This window comes from Rhodnius prolixus, unplaced genomic scaffold (genome assembly GCF_049639745.1).
Source record: "Rhodnius prolixus isolate KJV_2025 unplaced genomic scaffold, Rpr scaffold_7, whole genome shotgun sequence".
Taxonomy (NCBI): domain Eukaryota; kingdom Metazoa; phylum Arthropoda; class Insecta; order Hemiptera; family Reduviidae; genus Rhodnius; species Rhodnius prolixus.
The window spans coordinates 1,191,189-1,215,165 of record NW_027411582.1 but is presented as its reverse complement, the minus strand read 5'-3'; the positions used below and the strand labels follow the sequence as shown (position 1 = coordinate 1,215,165).

General features: G+C 35.0%; 2 protein-coding genes across 4 annotated transcripts in view; one reads left to right on the top strand and one right to left on the bottom strand.

The window, feature by feature from the left end:
* LOC141446662 (glutathione S-transferase LANCL1-like) overlaps positions 1 to 2,155 on the top strand; it is a 6,408-nt gene extending 4,253 nt beyond the window's left edge. The window contains exons 7-9 of the mRNA XM_074113300.1: positions 69 to 215; positions 814 to 916; positions 999 to 2,155. Of these exons, the coding sequence (XP_073969401.1) occupies positions 69 to 215; positions 814 to 916; positions 999 to 1,075 (327 nt within the window). The 3' untranslated portion in view covers positions 1,076 to 2,155. The remainder of the gene's footprint in view (positions 1 to 68; positions 216 to 813; positions 917 to 998) is intronic.
* Positions 2,063 to 23,977, bottom strand: LOC141446655 (angiotensin-converting enzyme-like). 3 transcript variants are annotated; one of them, XR_012453809.1, is made up of 15 exons: positions 23,777 to 23,977; positions 18,991 to 19,174; positions 18,066 to 18,220; positions 17,894 to 17,990; positions 17,049 to 17,192; positions 16,773 to 16,964; positions 16,507 to 16,604; positions 15,621 to 15,790; positions 15,416 to 15,540; positions 13,625 to 13,868; positions 12,723 to 12,821; positions 11,279 to 11,422; positions 9,951 to 10,126; positions 3,228 to 3,396; positions 2,063 to 2,197 (listed from the first exon to the last, which is right to left on the bottom strand). XR_012453809.1 is itself a non-coding variant. In XM_074113268.1 (14 exons), exons 1-14 carry the CDS (start codon positions 23,960 to 23,962, stop codon positions 3,594 to 3,596), a joined length of 2,037 nt encoding a protein of 678 aa, XP_073969369.1. In that variant the 5' UTR covers position 23,963; the 3' UTR covers positions 3,493 to 3,593. The 3 variants fall into 3 exon arrangements, 1 of the variants encoding a protein (XP_073969369.1); XR_012453810.1 differs by lacking the exon at positions 23,777 to 23,977 and having other exon boundaries at positions 18,066 to 18,224; positions 18,991 to 19,168; XM_074113268.1 differs by lacking the exons at positions 2,063 to 2,197; positions 3,228 to 3,396 and adding an exon at positions 3,493 to 3,616 and having other exon boundaries at positions 23,777 to 23,963.

Below are 23,977 nucleotides of genomic sequence, written 5' to 3'. Positions count from 1 at the left end.
TTTAAGAACCAAATTTTTAGCGATAAGAACCTTTGGAAGCCTAAAAGATTAATGTTTGACAATGTTAGGTATACGAGGATGAGGGCTACCTGAAAGTGGCTCGACAATGTGGTGAGATAGTCTGGAACCGTGGAATTCTCGTAAAAGGATATTCAATCTGCCATGGCGTGGCTGGCAATGCATACACATTTTCACATCTCTATAAAGTGACCAAAGTAAGTTTTGTGAACTCTACGATTTACTTAATAAGTTTAATCGAATATGATTAATTGAGTATCCACTCTTATTGTAATTGTGAGTCTATTCATATCCTAGATTATGTAACAAAAGATAGAGGCCGCTCATCGTGCGGTTACAAGAATAATCGCGCTCCAACACCTGACTGCTTAGATGGGTCCTTAAATTTCTCTCAGCTGATTGAAGTAGCCTTCGACGCTAGATAGACTTTAGGAACAATTTCAATTTCATTACATTTTAAAATAGGTAAAACTCCCCATGCTAGAAATTCTTTTATTTCCTCTGAAATGACAGCACTGTTACAAGCAATGGATTTTTTTAATTTCCTAATACATGGATTGTGATTTTCGCTGACAATGTCAAGCTTCTCCGAGACTAGAATCTCTTGAAGAAGGAAACCATTTGCATGCTCTTGCGACTGACTCTTCTCAGAAATGTAGTCCTGGAGTACTCTTGTGACCAGTTCCGCTCTAATTCTTTTTCTTCCTCCTTTTTGTAGAGTTCTTCTTGAGTAGTCTAAACTATCCAAACTTTAAATTCCAGATAAGTTAATGATCTTCTTCTGGTACCTTTTAGGATAGGAAGTATCTGTACAGGCTGGCCTGTTTTCTACATTGGTGTACCGCTTATCCCCAGAATGAGGGTATGAAGCCAGATAGGCCCAATTCATTATTTGAAGGTAATGTACATGATTACATAAACCAGATTTTGCATTAAAACTAAGTCAACTTAGAATTAATTTACTACATCTTGTTTCTTAGGCATGTCAGGACTTGCTTTCTTTTTGATGGACTCAATGGATCCGGCTCGTTCTCTATTCCCAGGTTATGCTCTGTGAAGAAGTTCCTGAAGGAATGCTAAATTTTATTGAAAGCTATAATGCTTATCAAGTTATTATACAAAATAAGCCTCCTGTTGAGTGTTTAGAATTCGTTTTCTTCTTTTTGGTCTCTTCACAAATACAACACTACTACAATATGATCACTAAAATGGTTTTTATATTTATTTTATCATGAAGTGGCGTAGACTAATTTGTTAACTGGATCTTGTCTATACTTTTGGAGGCCATACAATTAGTTAATGATTTATGTATTACTTTCATATGTAAAGATGAGCTTGATATAGTAAAGTCTATAGATCTTACTGTAGATATTATTGGTGAAAATTTAAGATGGATCTATGATGGATCATTTCTATTGAAGGAGATCTACAAGCTTTTGTGTCCGCTCTGAAGAAAGAGAGTAAACGAAAATAAAGAACTATATAGGTGAAAGTTCTTTGCTTTTTCAATTGTCGCTACCAAGATCTAGTGCGAATATTTCGACGTTTCAAGAAATGAGTCTATCTCGCAATTACAGTAACTTGGGTCTTTTTTTTTAATATGACCAAGCGTGAGCATCAATTTTGTGTACGAAATTTGTTAACATCAATGTTAGAAATGTTTAGAAAATATCGTAAGTTATTATTTTCTAATCAAAAGAAACAATCAATAAAATGGTAAGGGTAAAGATCTGGTTTTCTTAACCAAAGTAAACAGTTCTCTAAAAGGATCAATATAATTTCTAAGAATAAATGCAAATACCAAATCTCTTTTTGGCGAGTAATTGGAAATATAAGTATTAGGTCTTGGTAAAAAGAAGTTAATGAAAAATTCATGGAATTTAAAGAATGTTAATTACATCTTAAAGATCAAGATGATGTTTTTGCACAATGTGTCCGTTTTTAATTTTAGTGTTCCCTATACTGAGTACTTAACTGTGATACGCCATTGGAATGAAATCCCCTTTTAGAGATTAAGCTTTATGTTTCTAGAAAAATTTACTACTTTATTTATTTTAATATAGCTTTATTATTGTATTTATGATTAGAGAATGATTTATTGTAAATAGAGCCTTGACTGTATTTTTTCCAAGTCTAATGATTTCTTTTCTTGAAAAATCTTCCTTCTTTTAAGTTCTTACTGCAAAATATTTGTAAAATTAGGTAATCTAAGAACCCTTTAAATTTAAAATATTGTAGTTTAAGTACTTAAACTTCTTTAAACAATGAGGAGTAAACAAAAATAAGTACTGAGGAATCTCGTTGTAAGTTTCTGGTCAAGATATATGAACGGTTTCGTTTTGCAGCATCCGGTCTTTCAGCTCGTGAAGGATTTAGTACAAAAGCCGATCCCATTGACTTTCTAGTATGGCTCCCAAAAAAAAAGGAATTATTGCAAAAATGTTACAAATAAAAAAAAACGAGACATATTCCTGCGGGATGTCTGCCTTGCTGGGATTATCACTAAGAAGTATGTATCTATCAGTTAAATAAGAAAGAAGAATAAGATAGTGTGCGAAAATAAATTTCATTTTATTTGTTTTTTAAAGGGAAGGGATTAGCTATGCGGTTAGCGTACTGGACTCCCACGCGAAGGTCCCGGGTTCGAATCTAGCAGCTGACCCTTAGATTTTCTCTTCGTAGGAGCTTCTTACAGCTCACTGTCCGGTGATGGACAGTGTTGTCTGTAACGAGAGAACAATGTCTCCGGAGGCCGGTAGTGCACTGAAAAAAGCTCCGGGCGCGAATAACCTGAGATGTTGACGCGCCTCAAGTCAAACAAAAAAAAAAAAAAATGCTTTTAAATAAATTAAAATATTTATCAAAAGATCAGGAATTGTTAGAAATCCTAGAAAAATCACTTTGATTTCGCCGCTTTTGAAAAAGAGACGAAAATTAAGTTTTAAAATGTGAATTTTCATTTAGTGTACTGATTTTTTGTTCAAACCGAGAAAGGGTATGGGAAGTAACTTTCTAACTAAGTATGGGAATTCCACATTTTGTAGTTCTGTCTCGCAAAACTACATATGCCATTGTCTAACGCCAACTGTTATTCGACAATTTAGGCTTAGGTCTTTCACCTAGCTAAAAACTGACTTAAGAATGAAACAATGTGATTCACTGTACCTTACTGAGAACTCAATAATATGAAATTATTTCAGAGTAATTACCTTTACTTTTTTTCAAACAATATCATTTAAGTACCGTTGGAACTTTTTTTCTCTTATGGAATTCTATTGCATTTTTCTTTTTCCAATCATTGGTAGCAGTCAAGATATCGAAATTGAGTGTCATAAATTTCATTCGTACACCATGTTTTGGAGTAAACTTGAGAACATCCTGTGTGATCATAAAGAAGTATTATTACATGCTTTTCGAAATATTATATATCGATTGATAAATTGGAGAGGAAGGAATTTATAAAAAGAATACAAATATTTATATATTATTTGTTATTATAAAAAGTTAATGACAATCTTAAATATAATTTGTTTCTTAATATAAATGAAGAGACGTGGGCTGATTGAAGAGTTATCTCATTCCGGTTTTTTGGTACATTCTGAAAGGAGAGGAAACCGTCATTGAACATTTTAAGGATACATAATAATGTAAATAAATTAATAAAAAATAAAAATAATAATGTGTAAAATATATTATCTACCAATTTTAGTATATGTACCGCCGAAGCGAGTAACGTGTTCACTTCGTATCCGTTTAAATTCAACAGTTTACTAAGTTTTAAGAGTTTCTGTGTGCTGAAAATTTGCAGACTTTAAATTTAATGTGCTTTTGTTATTTGTGTGAAATTTGGAAAAAATCTATCGAGCCGAATCGGAAATATAAGCGAATAAAAAGAATTGACTGATTAAAATCTGCCCAGTTTGGAATAAACTTGGCCAGGTAGGTTTTATGACGTACTAATTAGTGGGAGATAAACGTCATCTCAAGTAGAACTGATCTGTCAACAAACGGAGGCTCGACCACCACGTCACCGTGTTTGTTGGAGTAATAGTTTACTTGGACTCTATACTACATTAATAGTAATTTACCTCAACAAAACTATATATCTGGTTATTCAATCTTATAAACAGCTGAGCTATTCTATTTTATCGGGGAATAGTTATTAGTAATAATAATTTTATTTTCGCTTTGAGGCTATAATTTCTCAACATGGGAAGTGAGATTGCTGAACAACTCAAAAAACTACGCTTGGATTTAAAAGCCGACATGGAAGAGAGTAGATCGAAAACTTTAAATGATTTAAAGCAGTACTTTGAAGTCTTGGAAAATAGAGTTAAGATAGTCGAAACGAAAATGGATACTCTCGATCGCGAACTGAGAAAAAGGAACGTAGTTATATTTGGAGCTGTCGATGAAATGGTGGACTATTGGGAATTGGAAAGTTTTGTCTGCAACTTTTTTGCTAATAAATTGGAGTTAAATATTGGCAGAACGGATATTGACTTTGTTAGACGTTTAGGTAAACGAGATGGTAGTAGGAATCGTCCGATTCTCGTAGGACTGGCTGCTTTCCGTTCTAAATTAATGATTATGCAAAATGTTTTTAAGTTGAAAGGCTCTAATTTTTCGATTTCGCATGATTTTCCAAAAGATGTAATCGAAACTCGCAAGAGCTTACGACCGAAGCTTGTCCAGGCCCGAAGAGAGGGTAAATTTGCTGTTATAAAATATAATAAACTGGTGATAAAAGATAGCTATGATCCTCTTTTAAATAGGAAAAGAATGATGTCGGCCTCACCTCCTAGTAAAGATCAATTATTGCTGAATAAGGATAACAAGCTAGATACTACTAAACGGAACAAACTGCAACCAGACCAGAATATTATTCCGAACAGTAATTCTGAACTGTCTGATTATACTCATACCCCCAGAAGTGTGCAGTGTATAGATCGGAAAACTTCAGTGTCAGACTCTTAGCAACTACGGCAGCGGATTGGTCGACTGGATATTTTAAGTTACAATATAGCTGGATTGAAAAGGGTTTTATCTAATAGGAATTTCATTTCGTACGTTGTCAAATTTGATATTTTTATGATTTTCGAAACTCATATTGAAGAGAAGGATATAAATAAATTCACCAACTTGTTTCCGGGATTCGTGTTGAAGTGGGCAACAGCATCTAGAAAAGCTGCAATGGGGAGAGCTTCTGGTGGTTCATTGTATGGTATAAAAGTTAACAGTGCAATTTCTCAGTGTGCTAGCTTTGTTAAATTGTCGGGCAGAGATGTGATTTGTGTAAACATATGTAGCGATTGTTTTTATATTGTTCCAGTGTATTTAAACCCTACTGCATGGGAATTAGATTTTAAAAAATTATCTGATATCCTTTATGGTAATAGTAGTTTAAAATTTTGTTTGGTTGGAGACTTTAACAGCAGGACTGGGTGCCTGCAACGAATTTCAAAACATTGTTTAAACTCAAGGTCATTAGTGGAGAATTTTTATAGGAGATCTAAAGATAACGTTGTTAATAAAAATGGTAAAGCCTTACTGGAGTTATTGGAAGATTTTAGTCTAATTATTTTGAATGGACGTGTGAAAGGTGATTTGGAGGGGGATCTTACTTACATTAGCAACCACGGTTCGTCAGTCATTGATTACTGCTGCATTAGTGCAGATGTTATTCATTATATTTCTAATTTTCAAATCAAAACTCAAATTTTTTCAGATCACCTGCCTTTAGAGATAACTTGTGACATTAGCGTAAAAGAGCCCAAAAGTGTTCCTATTCCAATACCTAAACTAATATGGCGTCATGGGAAAAACTTAAAGGATGTATACCAATACAAATTAGATAAAATGCTAAATTCCATGATATTAATTACGGACAACACTGATTCTAAAATAAACTTTCTTATAAATCTTATTATGTCAGCTGCCAATTTTAACCCTAAGCCAAAGCAGAAATATGATTATTGTGAAAAATGGTTTGACAGAGAATGTTTTAACTCTCGGAAGTTATCGTTTCAGAGTCTAAGAAAGTATCGGAAGTCTAATCAGTTAAGCGATAAACTGGTCTATCTGAAGTATAATTATGACTTTAAAAAATTGTGTGAGTTAAAGAAAAGCCAGTTTAATTATAAGATATTAAATCAGATAAATAATAGCTATAATAGTAAAGAGTTTTGGCAGGCGGTGAGATCTCTTAAGGGTACGAATTACAAATCTCATAGTATATCATTGGATGAATGGACTAAGTATTTTCTAGATCTATATAACCCCTCTTTGAGTATGAGTAGAATGCAGTATGCTGCGCCTTTTATACAAAATACAAAATATGATGCGCCATTTACTACGTCAGAGTTGGAAGTGGTACTATCTAGGGCTCGATGTGGAAAAACGCCTGGCCTTGATGGTGTTCCATATGAACATTTTAAAAACGCACCTCACACTTTTCTAAAATTATTACTAGATGTATTTAATGAAATATTTGATTTTGGTAAAGTTCCATCTAGCTTTAGAAAATCAGTTGTTTTTCCTCTTTTAAAAAAAGGAAACTGTAATGAGGTTTCAAATTACAGAGGAATTTCTTTTAATAATGTTGTTGGCAAAGTATATGCTGGTCTAATTCTAGAAAGGCTAACAGAGTGGGCTAACAACGGTATTCTAAATGAGTTTCAAGCAGGATTCCGGAAAAATTACTCCACTATTGACAATATTTTCACATTGGTTAACCTAGTAAAGCTGAAGCTAAGTGCTAAGAGGCAGAAAGTCTACGCCTTTTTTGTTGATTTCGCTGCTGCCTTTGATTCTGTTGACCGATATGCTTTATTTTTTAAACTTAATAGTTTGGGTCTGTCCACAAAGATTATCCGATGTGTTGAGGCACTTCTCTCAGATACGGTAGGCTGCGTTTGGGGTCCGGAGGGAAGAGGCTCTGAGTTCAATATGGAAATGGGAGTTAAGCAGGGTTGTGTGCTTAGCCCCCTCCTTTTCTCTTTATTCATTAATGATATTGAGGAGTGTCTGGACGGGGGTGGTGTGCTTGTTGGCTCCAAAAGAGTAAAGTTGTTAGCATTTGCTGACGATATAGTGCTTCTTGCCTCCGAGCCCCAAACGCTGCAAAGAATGATTAACTCTCTTTGTAACTACACGCAGTTATGGAACTTGAATATAAACATGAAGAAATCTAAGATTATTGTTTTTAGGAATGGAGGAAGGCCTGCAAAACGAGAGAAATGGTTCTGCCATAATGAAGTTGTAGAAACGGTAAATGAGTACAAGTACTTGGGCGTGACATTGACTTCTAGATTGTCATTTGTAAAGCATATTAAAAGTAATGTGTCTAAAGCTAAACAAGGGATGAACACGTTATGGAGTCGACTTATAGAAAATAATAGTATAAAGTATTATTCGAAACTAAAATTATTTAACAGTGTAAGTCGCTCTATGGCTTGTTATGGGGCCCAGGTTTGGGGAGGAGACCAATATGAAGATCTAGAAAAGCTATACCGTTTCTTTATTAAAAAAGTGTTTAAACTGCCATTATTTTTCCCATCTGCCTTTATCTATTGTGAAACTGGTTACCTTCCAATTTATACTCACACCCTCAAATTACAATTAAAATACATTGTTAAAGTTTTTGCTATGAGTGACAACAGGTTACCAAAAGTAGTTGCGACCCAAATTGTTTCTAAGAAGCTTTTTTGGTTTCTAGAAATCATCAACCATTTAAAAAAATATCATATAAACTTTGAATGTAATACTAACAATATAGCCTCATGGAACAATATTTTTAATAAATTAGTAAAATGTGTCCAACTACAATTTAAAGAGGAATTTATGCAGAAAGTTTTGGAACTCGATTCCTATAACATTTATAAAGAGCTTAATTTTAGCTTAGGTAACAAACATTACTTCAATTGTAGTTTATCATTGGAGCAAGTCAGGTGGATAATTAAGGCTCGTGCTGGTTTATTGTATTTAGGTAGTTCTCCGCCATACCACCATGATAATACCGAAGAAGTTTGTCTCTTATGTAATGACCTAATGCTTGATCGAATGTACCATATATTGGTAGTTTGTTCTAGACTGAGTGAGGTCAGACTAAAATATTTTAGGAATATTTCTATAACAAATGTGGAAATATTAGAAATATTAAATGGTTCTGATTGGCCACGGTTAGCACAATATTGTAAAGCAATAAGTATATACGGTTCTAGTATTGGTTAAATTACATGATAGAAATAAATGTTAGATTTATAGGGTAATCCATTACTTTCTGTAAAAGGTTATTATTAATTATTCGCAAATGATTTTTTGAAAACTTTTATTTACCAAATTTTTTTTTTTTTTTTTAACTCTCTGGTTTCTTTAATAATAATAATAATAATTAATAATAATAAAAAGAAGAAGAAGAAAAAAAAAAATTGTATTAACCACTCCGCCGACGGTCATTGACCATGGCAGATGTCTTTGTAATTATTTTGTACACCCAGGAATGTATTTTATTTTTATTTTTATTTTAATAAATAAAGACTGTATAAATAATATTATCTACCAGAGACAAATTATCAAATAGTGTATTCTATTTGTAGCAAAATAGACCCGGGAATGAGAATGAGAAGGCTAGCCACATCTTCAGAATCTTGACTTCTTGGAATCCCGTAGAGCATTTGCTCACATAGGGGTAGATGAGTCTAGTTTGGCAAAACCACTGCCCAGATTTCAGTTCAATAAGTACCTCATTCTATACTGACTATTACTTACTTTGAAAATGGCTAAAGATCCGCTGAATTGTGGGTGAAACTGCTACTGAAAACCCAAAATTAGACTTCCCCAAGATTTTTAGTTATTCAGTTAAGTCTGACAGTAGAGACAATTAAGACTAGGTAGAGGTTATTCGGATACAGTTAGGCTTTGCACTTGAGGAGTTAAAAAGCGTTAAGACCTGTTCATTTATGGGTGCAACGAGATTCGGACGAAGTGAGTTACTAACATTTCCATTTTGTTGCCGAGAATGGAGAAGAAAATCTTTGGATATAAATTGTGGTTGCAGCTCCCAGTTCAACACGTGGGTCATTGAATTGTTCTTAAGAAAATTCAATTTATTTTTCAAACAAGATTATTCTCAGATAACTAATCAAGATTATTTATTTCTGGCAATTACTAATTGATTACTGGTATTTGCTTATAACCGCCTCATTGGAAATAAGAACTATTTCGAAACTTTCTTCTATTATTTCTTTTTTACTATTTATTACTTTGCCAGGAAGAGGAAGAAACGACCTCTCACCTGTTATTCGATTGCTTTGCAATTGAGAGACTGCGCTACGAAATCTTTGGTACTTTGAGACCAAAGGAGATTGTAGCGCAGAAGGAACTGGTAGGGAAAGGTCCTCAACCTTCTTAGAAGGGGAGGTTCCATCTACTAGACTTAAAGGGGAAGGCACAATAAGCCTCTTGGTGGCTGCGGTGCCGTGGGGCATGGGTCCCGTCCCGCCGTGTAAATCTAATATAATCTAATTTATTACTTTTCCTTGATAAATCCATATTTGCTCTCTTCTCACCGTTAGTCCACATTACTTTAGATCACACATCAACCTCACACAAGCTGCAGTCACACGTAACTTATAAAAGAAATTGATTATTCCAAAATGAAATAAGAATAAATAGAGTAAAATAAAAGGGGTGATGAGATATTTTTGCCAATCAGTGATAATCAGTATTTAAAAAGTTGCAATCCAACTCAGAGGTTATGATTTATGCTGTCAGTTATGTAGTTTTTATCTTTCTTTAATGTGAAGCTTTTAATTTTTGAATATTAAACTTGCACACTTCTAATGTCAAACTAATAGAATCTTCGGCTGAGCGTTTCCAATCTAAAAATCAAGTCTTCTAAAGCTCTAGCTTGAAAAGATATAAATAATTACTCTTTGTGGTTGGTTTCCATCCAACAAAAACTCCATTTCTTTTGTTCTCCTCCTTGAGCCAGTCGTAGAGAGGCTTGAAATACTGCATAAGGGCACTGGCGTCCATCTTTCTTTGGCCGGTGACCACTTCCATAGCCTCTGGCCATGGTTTCGATGAACCCATTTGGAGCATTTTGCTGAAAATAAAAATCAAATAATAGTTTATAGATCTGCAAGTGTGCAATCAGCGAAACAAGTTTAAAGAATATAATTGAAACAGTTTTTTGGAAACAAATCAAATGATGGAAAAGCAACTTATTATAATGATACTTTCGGTTAGAGGATTTTTAACGTTACTTCATTGTCAGGTCTCAATTGTATATGAAAACTAAATATAAAGTTCAAGCTTTCTGGCACAGCTTAACTCGGTCGTATGGTGTTTTATTATTACCATCTCTGTATTTCGTTTTGGCTTTTCGACGCGTATAGGCCGACATTATATATTTTTGATAATATTTTTTTATTTTAACACCTTATTATATTCACTGTCACTATTTTACACTAATGTTTTATATACAATCGATTGATTGTGACGACAGCTAACGATTAAAACTTAAACGATCATCGTAGCTTCTCCGAGTCAAAAGTTATACTAATTGCAAATCTCGGATACGCAGCAAAACGATCTCAAAATGGCGGCGCATCCCCCTCCACCGCGCGCGATGCGTCACAGTCCTCGCTTATCGTAATGAATTCTTTGATCCTTTGGCTATCCAGTGGTCTAATTTAATTTTGGATGTAGACGATAGATTCGAAACTATAATGCCAAACTGTATCCCCCATTTTGTTATCATTAGGTTTTTTGGATTGCCACCATATGAATCAAATTTAAAGACGTATTCACGTCAAAACATTTGGACAAGATCTTTTTAATCGAAGAAAGAAAAAGTTTACAGGAAACCTGTCTCGAAACCAACAACTTTGATCAAACGATTTTATTTCGAACTTAAAAGCTTCAGGAATCTTACAATTTTCTACGACACAAACGTTAATATTTCGTCAATACAGTTCCATTAATATTCTAAACACGTAATCTCAAGGCCGAGTGCTCTAAAATAAATGCAAATGCTTCTTTAATTAAAAGAGACTGACAGAATGTCTTAAACATTTTTTAATTTACATAAATAGATAACTACTTAACGAATTACGATTTTCTTCTACAGAGGTTCCCAAAACATGTATTTCCTGTAGGAAGCATGAAATGAACTTGATATTTCTTCTGCATAGCATTTAATATTTAGAATAATAAGTAAATAATATAAGCAAGTTATCAACAAAATTCATATTACCCTAGAAGATTGCCAGCTTCATGGCTCTTGTAGATGTCGCACTGATGTAGAGGATGTAGCGATGGATTGCTCGAGTCGAACTGGTTTGCTTTCTCACAGAGCGCTCTGTGAAACTGGAACTGGATTACAAAACTGACGAAATATCTGAAAGAAAATTTAACATTATGAATAAAATGAGCACCTATTTTGGATAAAAGAAACTTGCAAACAAAATCAACCATAATTATTTTTGGTAATATAAAATATCGACCGTAGAGGAAGCTGTCATGGAGTTAATTGATTCTACCGAGCATAATCTAAAGAAACCCTTCCTAAGATTCAAATACACAAATTCTTCTGCAAAAACGTAGAACTGAACTGAAATTCGGCTAATATTAACTCATAACACTCAAATTTACTGCAATTCTTTTTTGTTTTTATACATTTCCTTAAAATTCTGAATTTTTACTTTCTAGAACTTCTGCCAATATTCATCAATTCTGTTCACAATAAACAAAATGGTTCATACAAAACGATGTCCTATTTTTAATCATAAAAGCGTAAATTTTTAATGCTTCACAATTTTTTCCTGTTGAATAAATGGTCTTAATTCTTACGGGGTTAGAATTATAACAAATTTGATTACACTAATTAAATTTTCCACAAAATGATGATGTCATTTTGTTTTCTAGCATTAGATAGTACTTTATAACTAAAAATAAAACCAACCTAATAATTTTCAAAATTTGAAATAACTTTGTAGAGAGCGCTAACAATGATGCAGTCTAGCCCCCCCCCAGAAGAATTAGTGAATAGTGACTAGGGCATATCGATTGTTATGGCTATCGATGTTGACCACCTCCCTTTTTGTGGTGAACAGGAGATTACCTGGGGGAGTTTTTACAGTGTGCTCTGATCGCGGTAAAAAAGGCCAATTGTTTTTGTATTTTCGTAATACTTAAAGGTTGCAACCTTCATTGATAAATGTTATTTTATGTTTGTACTTTGTTCAATTACTTCTTGCGTCTAACTGTTGTTATTTTATACAATAAAAACACAGTCGAATAAATATTTTGTATATTTCAGTGTGTGTGTGTTTTAAGTTCGTTACCCAGTTACCACTGAATGACTTAACAACTTCATCATAAACTATCTCTCTGTATCTTTTTCTTTAATAAGCAAGCAAATCTCTCAAAATATTTGTCAATTCTCTTCAAATCCATATGCTGTTTTCTATGCTACGAAAGAATTCGAAAATGATAAATTTTAGATTTAGATTTTTCAGAAACATCCGTTATGTCAGGGTCGGCCCCTGAGTCGGAACAAGTGGTTTGTTAAAAGATACCTGAAAAAGTATATTTCCTGCGAAAACGCAAAACTAAAAAAAAAAAAATCTACACGACTCCAAACTTCCTCTTTCAAAGATAATGAGCGAAAGCAAAAACTTGAGAATGATTTGGTTTACCTGATGTAAGGTACACTTGCTACGACATGATATTTGGCTCCAGCATCGAAATCCTCTTCATTGCGATCGGCTGGCGGCTCCAAACCTTGATATTTCTCTCTAAACAGAATATTTTCTAGGATGTAATCAACATTATTGTCGACAAAAATAAAGACACTTTTGGAGCACCAATTTTCAAAAATAATGCAGAATCTAAAAGATTCAGTTTCCTACTTGCATTCAATTTTCACCTTAGTAACTCTCATCAGATTTTAACGAATTCTTTTCCTAATTATAAAGAAAAGTTAGCTCTATAACTGGTAAAAATCGCAATATTTTAGTGTTAATATTTAATGAGATATGGAAGGTTAAAATCCATCTGTACTGATCGACCAGAAATCCGAAAGGCAGGAAGGCCAGTTTGTCCAGCGCGGTGAATAAGAGATAGTTGATGACTTGTTCCTTATCTACTACATCGGACTCCAGTAGGCCGATCTCTTTCAGATGTTTGGTGGTCTGTACGGACAAGGAGATTACATCACCTATCGCCTCATGGAAATCGTTCAAATTTCAAACGTCAAGTTTCAAAATATCTCTCTTTGTATTCATCAAATTTTAATGAATTCTACACCGATTTGTAGAGAAAAGTTTGCTCTACAGCTGGAATAATTCTTAATATTTTAGTGTTAATATTTAATGAGATATATGTAGAAGGTAAAATTTCGGAGATCACCTAATTCTAATGCTGCATTAATCTGCATTTGATAATTAATATTAAGGCCAATACTAGATTGTATATTTTGGGTCGAGAGACAAAGGTATAACGCATTGGCGTAGAATCCCTTTATGTCTTTTACAAATTGCGTCAAATGTTTTTATCATAATTCTATTGAAATAAATACAAAATTATTTATATGTTTTACCTCAATTTCCACCATTCGCAATTATAGTTTTCTGGACTGATGTCACCTTTGAAGATCTTCCATCTGTACTGATCGACCAGAAATCCGAAAGGCAGGAAGGCCAGTTTGTCCAGCGCGGTGAATAAGAGATAGTTGATGACTTGTTCCTTATCTACTACATCGGACTCCAGTAGGCCGATCTCTTTCAGATGTTTGGTGGTCTGTACGGACAAGGAGATTACATCACCTATCGCCTCATGGAAACCTAATAACAAGATTCTGTTGTGAAACTCCTTCCACGACTATTTCTAAAATCATTGTAATATAAGGAATTTTGATAGAAACTTGAAATCTCAGAACAGTTTCCAAAGCGTTTAGTCTATGAAGTGGCCCAGAAGTGCGAATTAGAAAACGTTCTGAAGATTCACATTACCGAGCAAACTCTTCTAGCTCGATTAATCCTCATCAATAATACAAGGAGTATGCCTGTACAGTACCTAAATTGGCACTTTAGAAAGAAGCGCGACTACCATCTACGCCAAGAGTGTCCTTAATAAAATTTTCCTGGAATAATCTTCCCAATTAAAAATGATGTAGTTCTGGATGTGTCGGTAAGTACGTTAACTGTAAAGCAAATCATTGGAGTCGTTTTTGAAGAAATTTCGAAAAATAATTTTTTTGAACTCAGCTGTCTTCAATAGATTTATTTTTGATGATTACTCAATAAGGAAATTGGACGCTATCGCTAAAGCAGCAAGAAAGAAAAATACTCTTCAATATCAATACTCCAATAGTTGAAGGTCAATTAATTGATTTTTCATACAAATTCAGAAATATCTGTTTCTAACTTGAGTCTTACCGAATTCAAAAAGTTTTTGAAATAAATAGTCCAAATTTTTAATACGCTGGAAAATTTAAAGGAAAACTTAAAAACATTTTCGAATAAAAACAAAGTGAGGAGGTTAATCGATAGAGGTATCGATGCTGGCTGGTAATTGATTAGGGATTTCACTACATGTATTTCAAAACTTTGGCCGATTGCTGAACATCCACTGGGTGGTAGTGAGAGAAAGTAAAGTAACATTAATAGTCTTTCCTTTTTAGATTGAGATCAAATATTAAGTATTCCAGAACTAATGTAGCTGCAATTATTTCTCTCCTGAAAATTAGTAGGAATAGCCGAAAGCAATGGGGTTATTAAAACCGCGCATGTTCAACTCCAGTTTCACGCCGAGACACTATTCACTTTGTACTTAACACGAAACTATACATAAAATATGGAAATTAATGGATTAGCCGGTCAACCAAGTACTCGATAAGCAACACGTTTAGTTTTTTAAAATAATTTCCACAATTATGCACGCAGGAAAAGTAAAATAACGTGACGTGACAGACAAAATTTTCTTTAACTGTAACTCTCAATAAACTTAACTGGAAAATCTCTTTTAGATTTTTACTTTTAATAAATTTAATTTGCAGGGTAGAGGGTCCAAAGAAAAGGATCAGAATCTAATTGGATCAAGTTCTCCGGGGTGAATGTGGATTAGCCAATTCCCAGAAGAGGCCCCTGAAGTAATCCACTTTACAAATCAAGCCTATTGATGGACAATGAACACTTATTGTCGGTTCTTCTGAAACCAGCTTAACGAAATATTAAATTCAAGACTCTCTGTACTTTTCCGTTTTTGATATCTAAACGAATTCAAAATCTGAACGCAAAAAATTATGAGCTCAAAAAAGAAAAACAAAATCTCTATTTGAGGCGAGAAAAAGTGAAAATGATGTTTTTTTGTTTGTTGCAAGAATACACACCTGAGTTGGCTCCTTCCTTGTAGACATGTGGCTGGTTCTTATATTGGATGAAATATTGAACATGTCCCATTTCATGGTGCACGGTGAACAGATCTTCCATAGTTATACGAGTGCACATCTTGATTCTATCAAACAAAAAGCAGTTCGTTCGTTTACGTCAGCCACTGATTTCATAAACTGAAGAAAAACAAGAAACAAATTTCACCTAAAATCTTTGGAATCGTAGAAATCCCAGGCAGACGCATGACACACTAATTCCACGCCTTCCGGTTTCTCTATTATGGATTTCTCCCAGAACGAGTCAGGCATAGCGGATAGATTTATTGAAGTAAAGAAACTTTCAGCTAGTTTGAACATTTTAAGGGGCGTATATTTCTGGAAAATATAAAAACAAAGAATAAAATTATTAAAATCTAAATCAATTTTTTAAGGAAAGAGGCTAGAAGTGAATGCTTTTCTACTTCTACTCAGAGCAGTGAACTACTGTTCTGAGTAGTGAACTATTGCACTTTGATAGAAAGAACATTCGCTGAAGATTAGACTGGAATGTGAGGCCCAAATACTGGACAGAGTTTCTAGTCAAGTTTTAATCATTTTATCTGACACCTTCTAGAAGAAAATTCAAGCAATTAGAAAACGAAAATTTAGAGTGTGCACTCAATATTTCCATGGTATTACAATGAAAGTAGAATTAGGAGCTTGGGGACTGATGGATAGTATCTTCAGCTCAAAATAAATAAAATTCTATCGGGGAGCAAATGTTTTGGAGAGGAACAATAAATTTTCCCTGTTTTGGGAGCCAAGATCCTGTTAGCAATGAAGTAACAAGAATGCAGACATTTTGGCAAGGAAGAGAGAGAGTTTTGTGGATCCTAGAGGATGAAAGGCCATGCTTCACTTGATAGTTGGCATGGTGGAGAGGGTCAAGGTCGGCGATAAGGGCGAATGGATTGTTGAAATGAAGAAGAAGAAGAATGATATTTTTAACAAGATAAATATTGGTCCAAATCTAACTATGAAAAAAGCACAGCATGAAGGAGAACAACTCATAATGTTTTTACTAATCATAAAAACTAAAAAGAAGCAATCACCTGTTTCACCATTTCCTCCGTAACGTCCAATGATTCCTTCTCAGGATAGGGAACTAGTAGGTCATAAATATTTGACCATGCTTGTGCCCACATATTACCTGAAATAATGGGGGAACAAAATTAAATTAACAATTTTGTAAAAGTGAGTTCTACATAAATCTGCATGCGACCTCCTCCAACTATACTACCATTTTCAAGGTTGAAAAATATATAAACAATCATTAATCTAACTATCTGTTGGCAAAACTGCAGCGCTAAATACTGACCGAGAAGATGAGCAGGAATTGGCCCATCGCTTTTAACTACATCATCTCCATATTTGGCGTTCAACTTCATTCTTACATAGGCATGCAGTTCTTTGTACAAAGGTTCAACTTGCTTCCACAATGCTTCGATGTCTGCCTCAAAAGTCGGTGTATCAAAATCAATCTTCCAGTATTCAGCACAGTCGGACACGTCTGTAAGATTGAATATTCATTAATCACAGCGCTGAAGGTCTTAAAAAACACTCATCGTTTTCGCCTATTATTCTAATGACTCACTGTTTAACCTTGCCGCCTCATTGGCCAGTACTACGTACTCTTTGTATAGATCTTTACATTGTTTTCCTGTACTACTTCTAAATTCTGTCCAAATGTGTTTCAGCTCTTCAGGATCACGGCTGGTCTGAAGTAATTCAGTTAATTCTAAAATACAAATTATAAAAAAAAGTAAATAATCTCAAAATAAACAAATTACAGAAAACGACAAAGAATAAACTCGATGGAGAAATTTTTTTTATTCTAAATAGTAAACTAACTTTGAGCTTTCCTCTCAAAAATCCATCAGTCCAAGCTCAAAACTCATCTTTCGTGTTCAGTGTACTTTCGAATCAAGAACTTACTATCGTTTTCGGTGTACTTTCACGCCATCTTCCAAACGGGGTATTGTGGGAGTTTTCCCATTTTTCTATTGGGTACATTCCATATTTGTTAGATATTAGAGAGTTTGTTGCAATGACAGGACCATGCGAATTAAAACTGTCGTCAAGTACAAAACAATATACTACTTTCTTTAAGATTATTAAGAAGGTTATTTCTCAAAATTATCACCACGACGTATAATTTCAATAACATAAGAAAAGTTACCAGTGTTGCACTAAGTGTGATAATTTTCGATTAAATACCCCGGGATGACAACATTCAAATGCATAATTAGAGTAGCTGTTCAAAGTCCTCTTGAGTGGTTTTTTAGAACTCTAGCTCAAAAACTAAGAATTTCTGAAAACCCAACTCTAGATTTCGTTTGGGTACCTTCTTGGAACTTGAGACTCATTTGGGACATACTGTAAGAATGAAGCCCTTGTCTGAGTAGCTAAAAGAAAGTGGAAAGTCTCGTTAAGACTCACCCGGCTCCAGGCTAAGATCACAATTCTCTTTGTTCTTGTAGTCACAGACTTTGGCCTTGCTGTAAATGGCTTCCATGTCGGCCACAATTTTTGTATACTGCCAGAACAAAAACAAAAATTGAAACTGAAATAATAATATTGACGCCCAAGAATGACTGTAATAAAGTATCACCTTTTTGTATTTTTCCTCAGGAAGTGCGGCCATTCCGAGCAATGAGTAGAACTTGAAGCTTCTCTTCACGTCCGCATCTTGGAACGTCTGCCAAGGGAACTTAATAGTCTCTGCCCATAATATCTTCGTCACATTAGCTTGTTGCACGGCCAGGTCTAGCTAAATATCATTTTATAAGTAAAGTGGAAAACCCAGAAGCGTTTTTAGGTTAAATGTACTTTTGTTCACAATAAAGAGTATTTGGTGCTAAATTTCGAATTTGAGTTTTTATCTGAAATACATTATTCTTGGTCCTGGAAGTAATGAGTAAGAGTTTTTAAGTAATTAGTTTCACTGTTGTGTCAGTTCAGCGAAATATTTATACTTTTTTTAAGGAACGTTCTCATTTCATGGCACTCTGAGCGTACCGATCAATTGATAGAGTTTGGATTACTTGAAAAGATCGAGAATGAAGGATCGATTATGATTTTTCTTTGTTTCTAGACTTTTGAAAGGGTTTGTTTTTGTTTACAGGACGCTGGCGAACGGAAGTGCCAGGCCGCGAATTGAAGAAAAATTGAGTGTAATATGACGACGCGCTTAGGGCTTGACTTTGCACCTTAGCCGCCATTAGTGACCCAATAGTATTCTCAGAACACAATCGGTATAGACTCGGCTATTAGCCCGGATTGATGGTGATTACGACTATTGGCAGTGAGAAGACACATGCAGGGGGGCCTTTTCTTATTTCCATAAATCAATGAGAGGTCGCACTCTTCGCTTGCTACCGTACTCATTCTTAATGACTGGTATGCATTGCTCGAAAATGTTCAACGGAGCCATAGATCCATTTGCTGTAACTCTGAAGCACATTTTGATCAGGTAGAAAGTTGGACAATTGCAAGCTGCACTGATTGGCCAATCAAAAAGAGAACTTGTAAATTACCTTGTTTTTGAGATTCTCCTCGGTGATGTTGGAGGTGTAGGCCCATTCGGCCAAGGCACCCTTGTTTGCCCACTCCTCGGATATCCTGTTGACATGGTCCAGGTGTTCCTTGGCCTTGCATTCGGTGTGCGGCTCGCAGGCCGCCGCCATAGTCACCAGCATCATCAGCAAAAATACACTCATTCTGCTCACAAAAAACTTGATTAGTGATTCAGTCTCCAAGAGACCATACAACGATAGACTCCATTGGCGACGGAGCAACATTTAAAGAACTCGTTGCAGGAGTTTCGAGAAAATTGCAGAAATCTGAAATATCGTTTCAGCAAAATGACATTCTCAAATATTTCACTCTGACCAAACCTTATTCGGGCCCGTGCTAGTTCAGGAGTGGCGGGAAGGTGGGGAAGCAATAAACAGGAAACAACAAGGAATACACGCCAATCCAATCACATAAGTCACTTTGTTGGTACCGCCTTGACACACGAGTTTTTGGTTATTACCCAAGAATTTTGAAGCTACTTGAATTATTAAAAAGAATTTGAAAAATATACACGTATTTATTAAAATATTACTAAAACAATAAAAAAAAAAAAATATCTTTTATGGGTACTGTGCGTAATTTAAAATCATATGTTTATCATTTATGTTTACAACTTTAAATAGTTGACCTTGCCCAGAACTCGATATGAGCCTTTGATAAACAGTAAAGAATTTAAATGGCACTGGGAAAACCACTTTGCATACGAGGAAACCATGAGTTATCCAAAAAAAGAAACTAAGTTCGATAACCAAGATCGATTTTCGAATTTTCTCCACGGACGCACACGTATGAAAGAAAGGGTTTTCAAAACGAAAAATAACAGCCAATGATGGTATTTTTTTTTTTATTGGCACCACTGTTGTGTCCAACATTTAGATCGTGCTCAGAATTTAGTATCTGGTGTCTCAAATTCTTCATCCTACGTCATTTAAAAGACAAATTTCCAAAATGATCTCAGTACATATTAAAAGCTACATAACTGAATAGACCAATCAAATAGTTCTTCCCAACGATATACGACGTGCCACAGTAATCTGGTTAGATGGTAACTACTGCTGAATTCCACAATACATTAATATGAAAACTATTTCATTAATTATTATTGTTAGTTTTATTAATGTTAACAATTAATTGCGCTCTTGGGTATTTATTAATAATAAAATAATTAACAATTAATAATTAATAGTTAACAATAAAAATTCAAAAGTGCTGATAACGCACGTGCGCATTTCAAGGCCATACGACTGCAGCAGAGTATTTCTTCGTCCCACGCCATTACTCGCAGACAGATTGACGAAAAGGGCAACTATGGCGATCATGTTAAGGTTTTTGTGATATAGTCTTCACAGGGTAGATTAGTTAGACTAAGATTAGACCTTCTGTTTCGAAAAGTGCTTTTCAGTACCAACTGTGTCAGTGAGAATAGCTGGACAAAAAAAAAAGCAGGAGTTGACTTTACTAAAAATATGATCAGACCACAGAGCTCGATAATATCGCTGATTTTATATTTCGCAGCGTACATGGCACTTTGTCTGCACTAATGATCTTGCACTTGGCAATCTCCTTTCAAGTAATGTAGTCTCAGCAGAAGGAATAATGAGTTTGGTAGCTTAAATAAAATTGCTTATCCGGAAGTTCTACAATTCTGAGCGGATTTTCCCTTTTTGTTGCCATCTTTCCAATCAGTGATGGATCTATTAACATTTGTTGACTTAGTTTAAAGGAAGTATGATTCTGTCTAGAGAAGTTCACTACATTACTGAGATGTTCACTTCCGCTTCTTAATTCATTTTCCAGTTTAATGAGATTTTCAGAATTTTACTTGAATGAATTTTCTTTATAATTAATATAACTTTAGTTCAAAATATTTTCCTGGGAAATTCAATTAAGGACACTTCTAGGGGAGGCGGTGGTGGAAATTTCCTTTAATTTGCTATTTCAAGGAAATGTTAGGAGTTGGCGCCATTAAATTCAGTTTTCTTTTTAAACTACGCGTCCTCATTTGCATATTTGTAGATCTAGGACGTTTATTTGAAACGGAAATTCGATTGAAGGTTTATGGAAGAGATGAGTGTGTAGACTTCTATTTACAGCCATATCCTGTTTATATAATATTAGCAACGATAACTTGAATTACTGAAAATCCGGAAGTACCACTAATCTAATTCCAAATAGAATTTTTTTGTACTTCTCCTCAGGAAGTGCGGCCATTCCGAGCAATGAGTAGAACTTGAAGCTTCTCTTCACGTCCGCATCTTGGAACGTCTGCGAAGGGAACTTAATAGTCTGCCCAAAATATCTTCGTCACATTAGCTTGTTGCACGGCCAGGTCTAGCTAAATATCATTTTATAAATAAAGTGGAAAACCCAGAAGCGTTTTAAGGTTAGGTGTACTTTTACTTTTGTTCACAGTAATGTGTATTTGGTCTTAAATTTCTAATTTGATTTTTTATCTGAAATACATTATTCTTGATCCTGAAAGTAATAAGTAAGAGTTTTTAAGTAATCTTTCACTGTTGTGACAGTTCAGAGAAATATTTATACTTTTTTTAAGGAATGTTCTCATTTCATGGCAGTCTGAGCGTACCGATCAATTGGATTACTTGAAAAGACCGAGAATGAAAGATCGATTATGATTTTCCTTGCCAATTTTTTTGAATTTGAGGAAAATCGATACACCAGGAATGTATATTAGTGTTTCCTGTACAGCCTCATTCACATTCCCAGTTACTCTATTTTCGGAATTAAAGCGACTCAATTAATAATAATAATGCTTGGACTATGAATACATATGAATAAACTGGCCCTGTAGAAGGAATTCTAACCTCTATTTAATCACGTTTTCGTACGAAAGTTGCCGACCAACATGTTCTATTTCGGGAACTAAGTTTTAAAGGAAATCGTTGGAACAATTTTACCAGATAATGGAAAAACTCGGACATCTTGTCCAGAAGTAAAAAAAATAAATGCAATAAAATCGACAAGGCTTTTGGAAAGGGTAGAGAAATCTGAAAGTGCTAAAAAAATAAAACTCCTTGAGATAACCTTGTTCGGCTTTGTCCACCCTCAGTTGCGAAATAATCGATTGTGGTGACTTGCAGTGTGACACTCTCTGGTTTATGCATATCTAAAGAGAGCTGGCACAAGGCCAGGGGACACGCTCCATGCTTCCCCAGTCAGGTTACCTTCATCCGATTCTTGGTCAACTCGATAGCTCTCTCTCTCTGTCTGCTTACGTAACTTCTATCTCTTATGTAATATGTTGTTTATCAACAATGAATTTTTGTGAATGCAATAATAGAGTCAACTGTAACCGGCTTTTGTTGTTAAAACCTACTTGTTTTGAAACTAGTGATCAAGGTGCTTGTGAATTCCGCAACTACTACGTTTTCCTCAAAACAAATTTATTATTTTAATGTTTGGTATTAGAGAGAAACAATTCACTAAAACTTATTTCCCCCTCCCACAGGAAGCCGCTTAAATGCCTGGGGAAATGGAATTAGTCGGGATCGTTTTAGAGAAAACCCTTTAAGTTTTGAACATGGTTTCAGGGGGCGCTCTGAAGGAATGGCTAACCAATCCTCACTTCTAGAAGTGAATATTAGGTGACGTCACAGATCCAAAGCACAACCTAGCGGATGCGCCTCATGGCGTCCATTAGAACCGAGGTAAATGTTTTAACAGGAAAATATCTTGCAGGGTAAAGTTCTACTTCCGGTAGGGATCCGGTATAGGGATCTGGACTGGTAAGTTGTCTCATGGTAGTTCCTAACTGCAATATCAAGTTTCCGCTTCCTACGATTTCTGTTCACATAGCCCAGATTTTGTAAAAACAACTGTTTCAGCATTCAGGGATCCCCAAAATGTGTATTCTGAATAAAACAAACGCAATACTTTGAAAAAAAAAAAAGGGTGAAAATAGAAGACTATGAGGATGTAGTGGAAGACAAAGAACAGATGGTCACTGAGAGGAAGTGCCCATTAAATAGATAATTGGCCGAATAAGGGGGAATTAAACTTCGAGATATATACAGTCGGCTGTGGCTATATTATCAGTTGGACATACGATCAGTCGCGATGTTTCCTGGAGAACTGAAAGTTTAGTAAAATTGCGCTACAGCCGGAAGTTAGTCTTGGCAAGAGTTTCAGGTGCACCACTTCCTCTTCCTCTCAATTTTGCAGATTCTCAATTTAGAGCTTTAACCTTAGCAATGTTTTTTGAGGAGATAAATGTTTTCTAGAGAAAATAATTTAAATAGGTTTGATCCCAAACAATCGGTCAGTAAGTTGATCACTCGGAAATCTCTCCACCAGTATTAGCACTCTTCACACGATGGGCTTTTCATTTTAGTAAGATTGTCACGGGAAATGGCTTCCATAATTTTCAGTAACACATCATATGAACATGTTCACTATATCTAGCGACTTTTATTTGAATAGTTTTATCTTTGAAAATTCGTTTTTGAATGGGGGGGGGGTAAAGGTAGGTCCGCACTCGAGTGTCATTTCAATGCATTCTGGAGAGTTTTGGAGATTGAAGAAATGGTTGGAACTGTGGGTGAAGCGAAGAGGAAGTAGTGCAGGAGCGCAATAGTCTTGTTCATCGAAGGAAATTAAAATCAGCCTTCATTTTGCACGCGTACATTCAACGGAGGAGCAAGTCTTACGATATACAGCTCGTACTGTGGACAATGTATGACTAACTGATGGAGAGAAACTAACAGACTAATAGTATTACATAAATACCTGAATCCAGTGAAGATGACAGCTGTTGGTCTCAGGGTTGACTTGACGCGGTAATCCTAGACTAGAAGGAGATTGTTCGCAGCGGGAAGTACAAGATGTCTGTAGCAGCTCGTACTGTGAACTTGTCCAATCTGACCGGTGTTGTCTGTTGTATACCTCAGTCTTCCCCCACCATCCTCCGTCCATTCTACGCACACACTC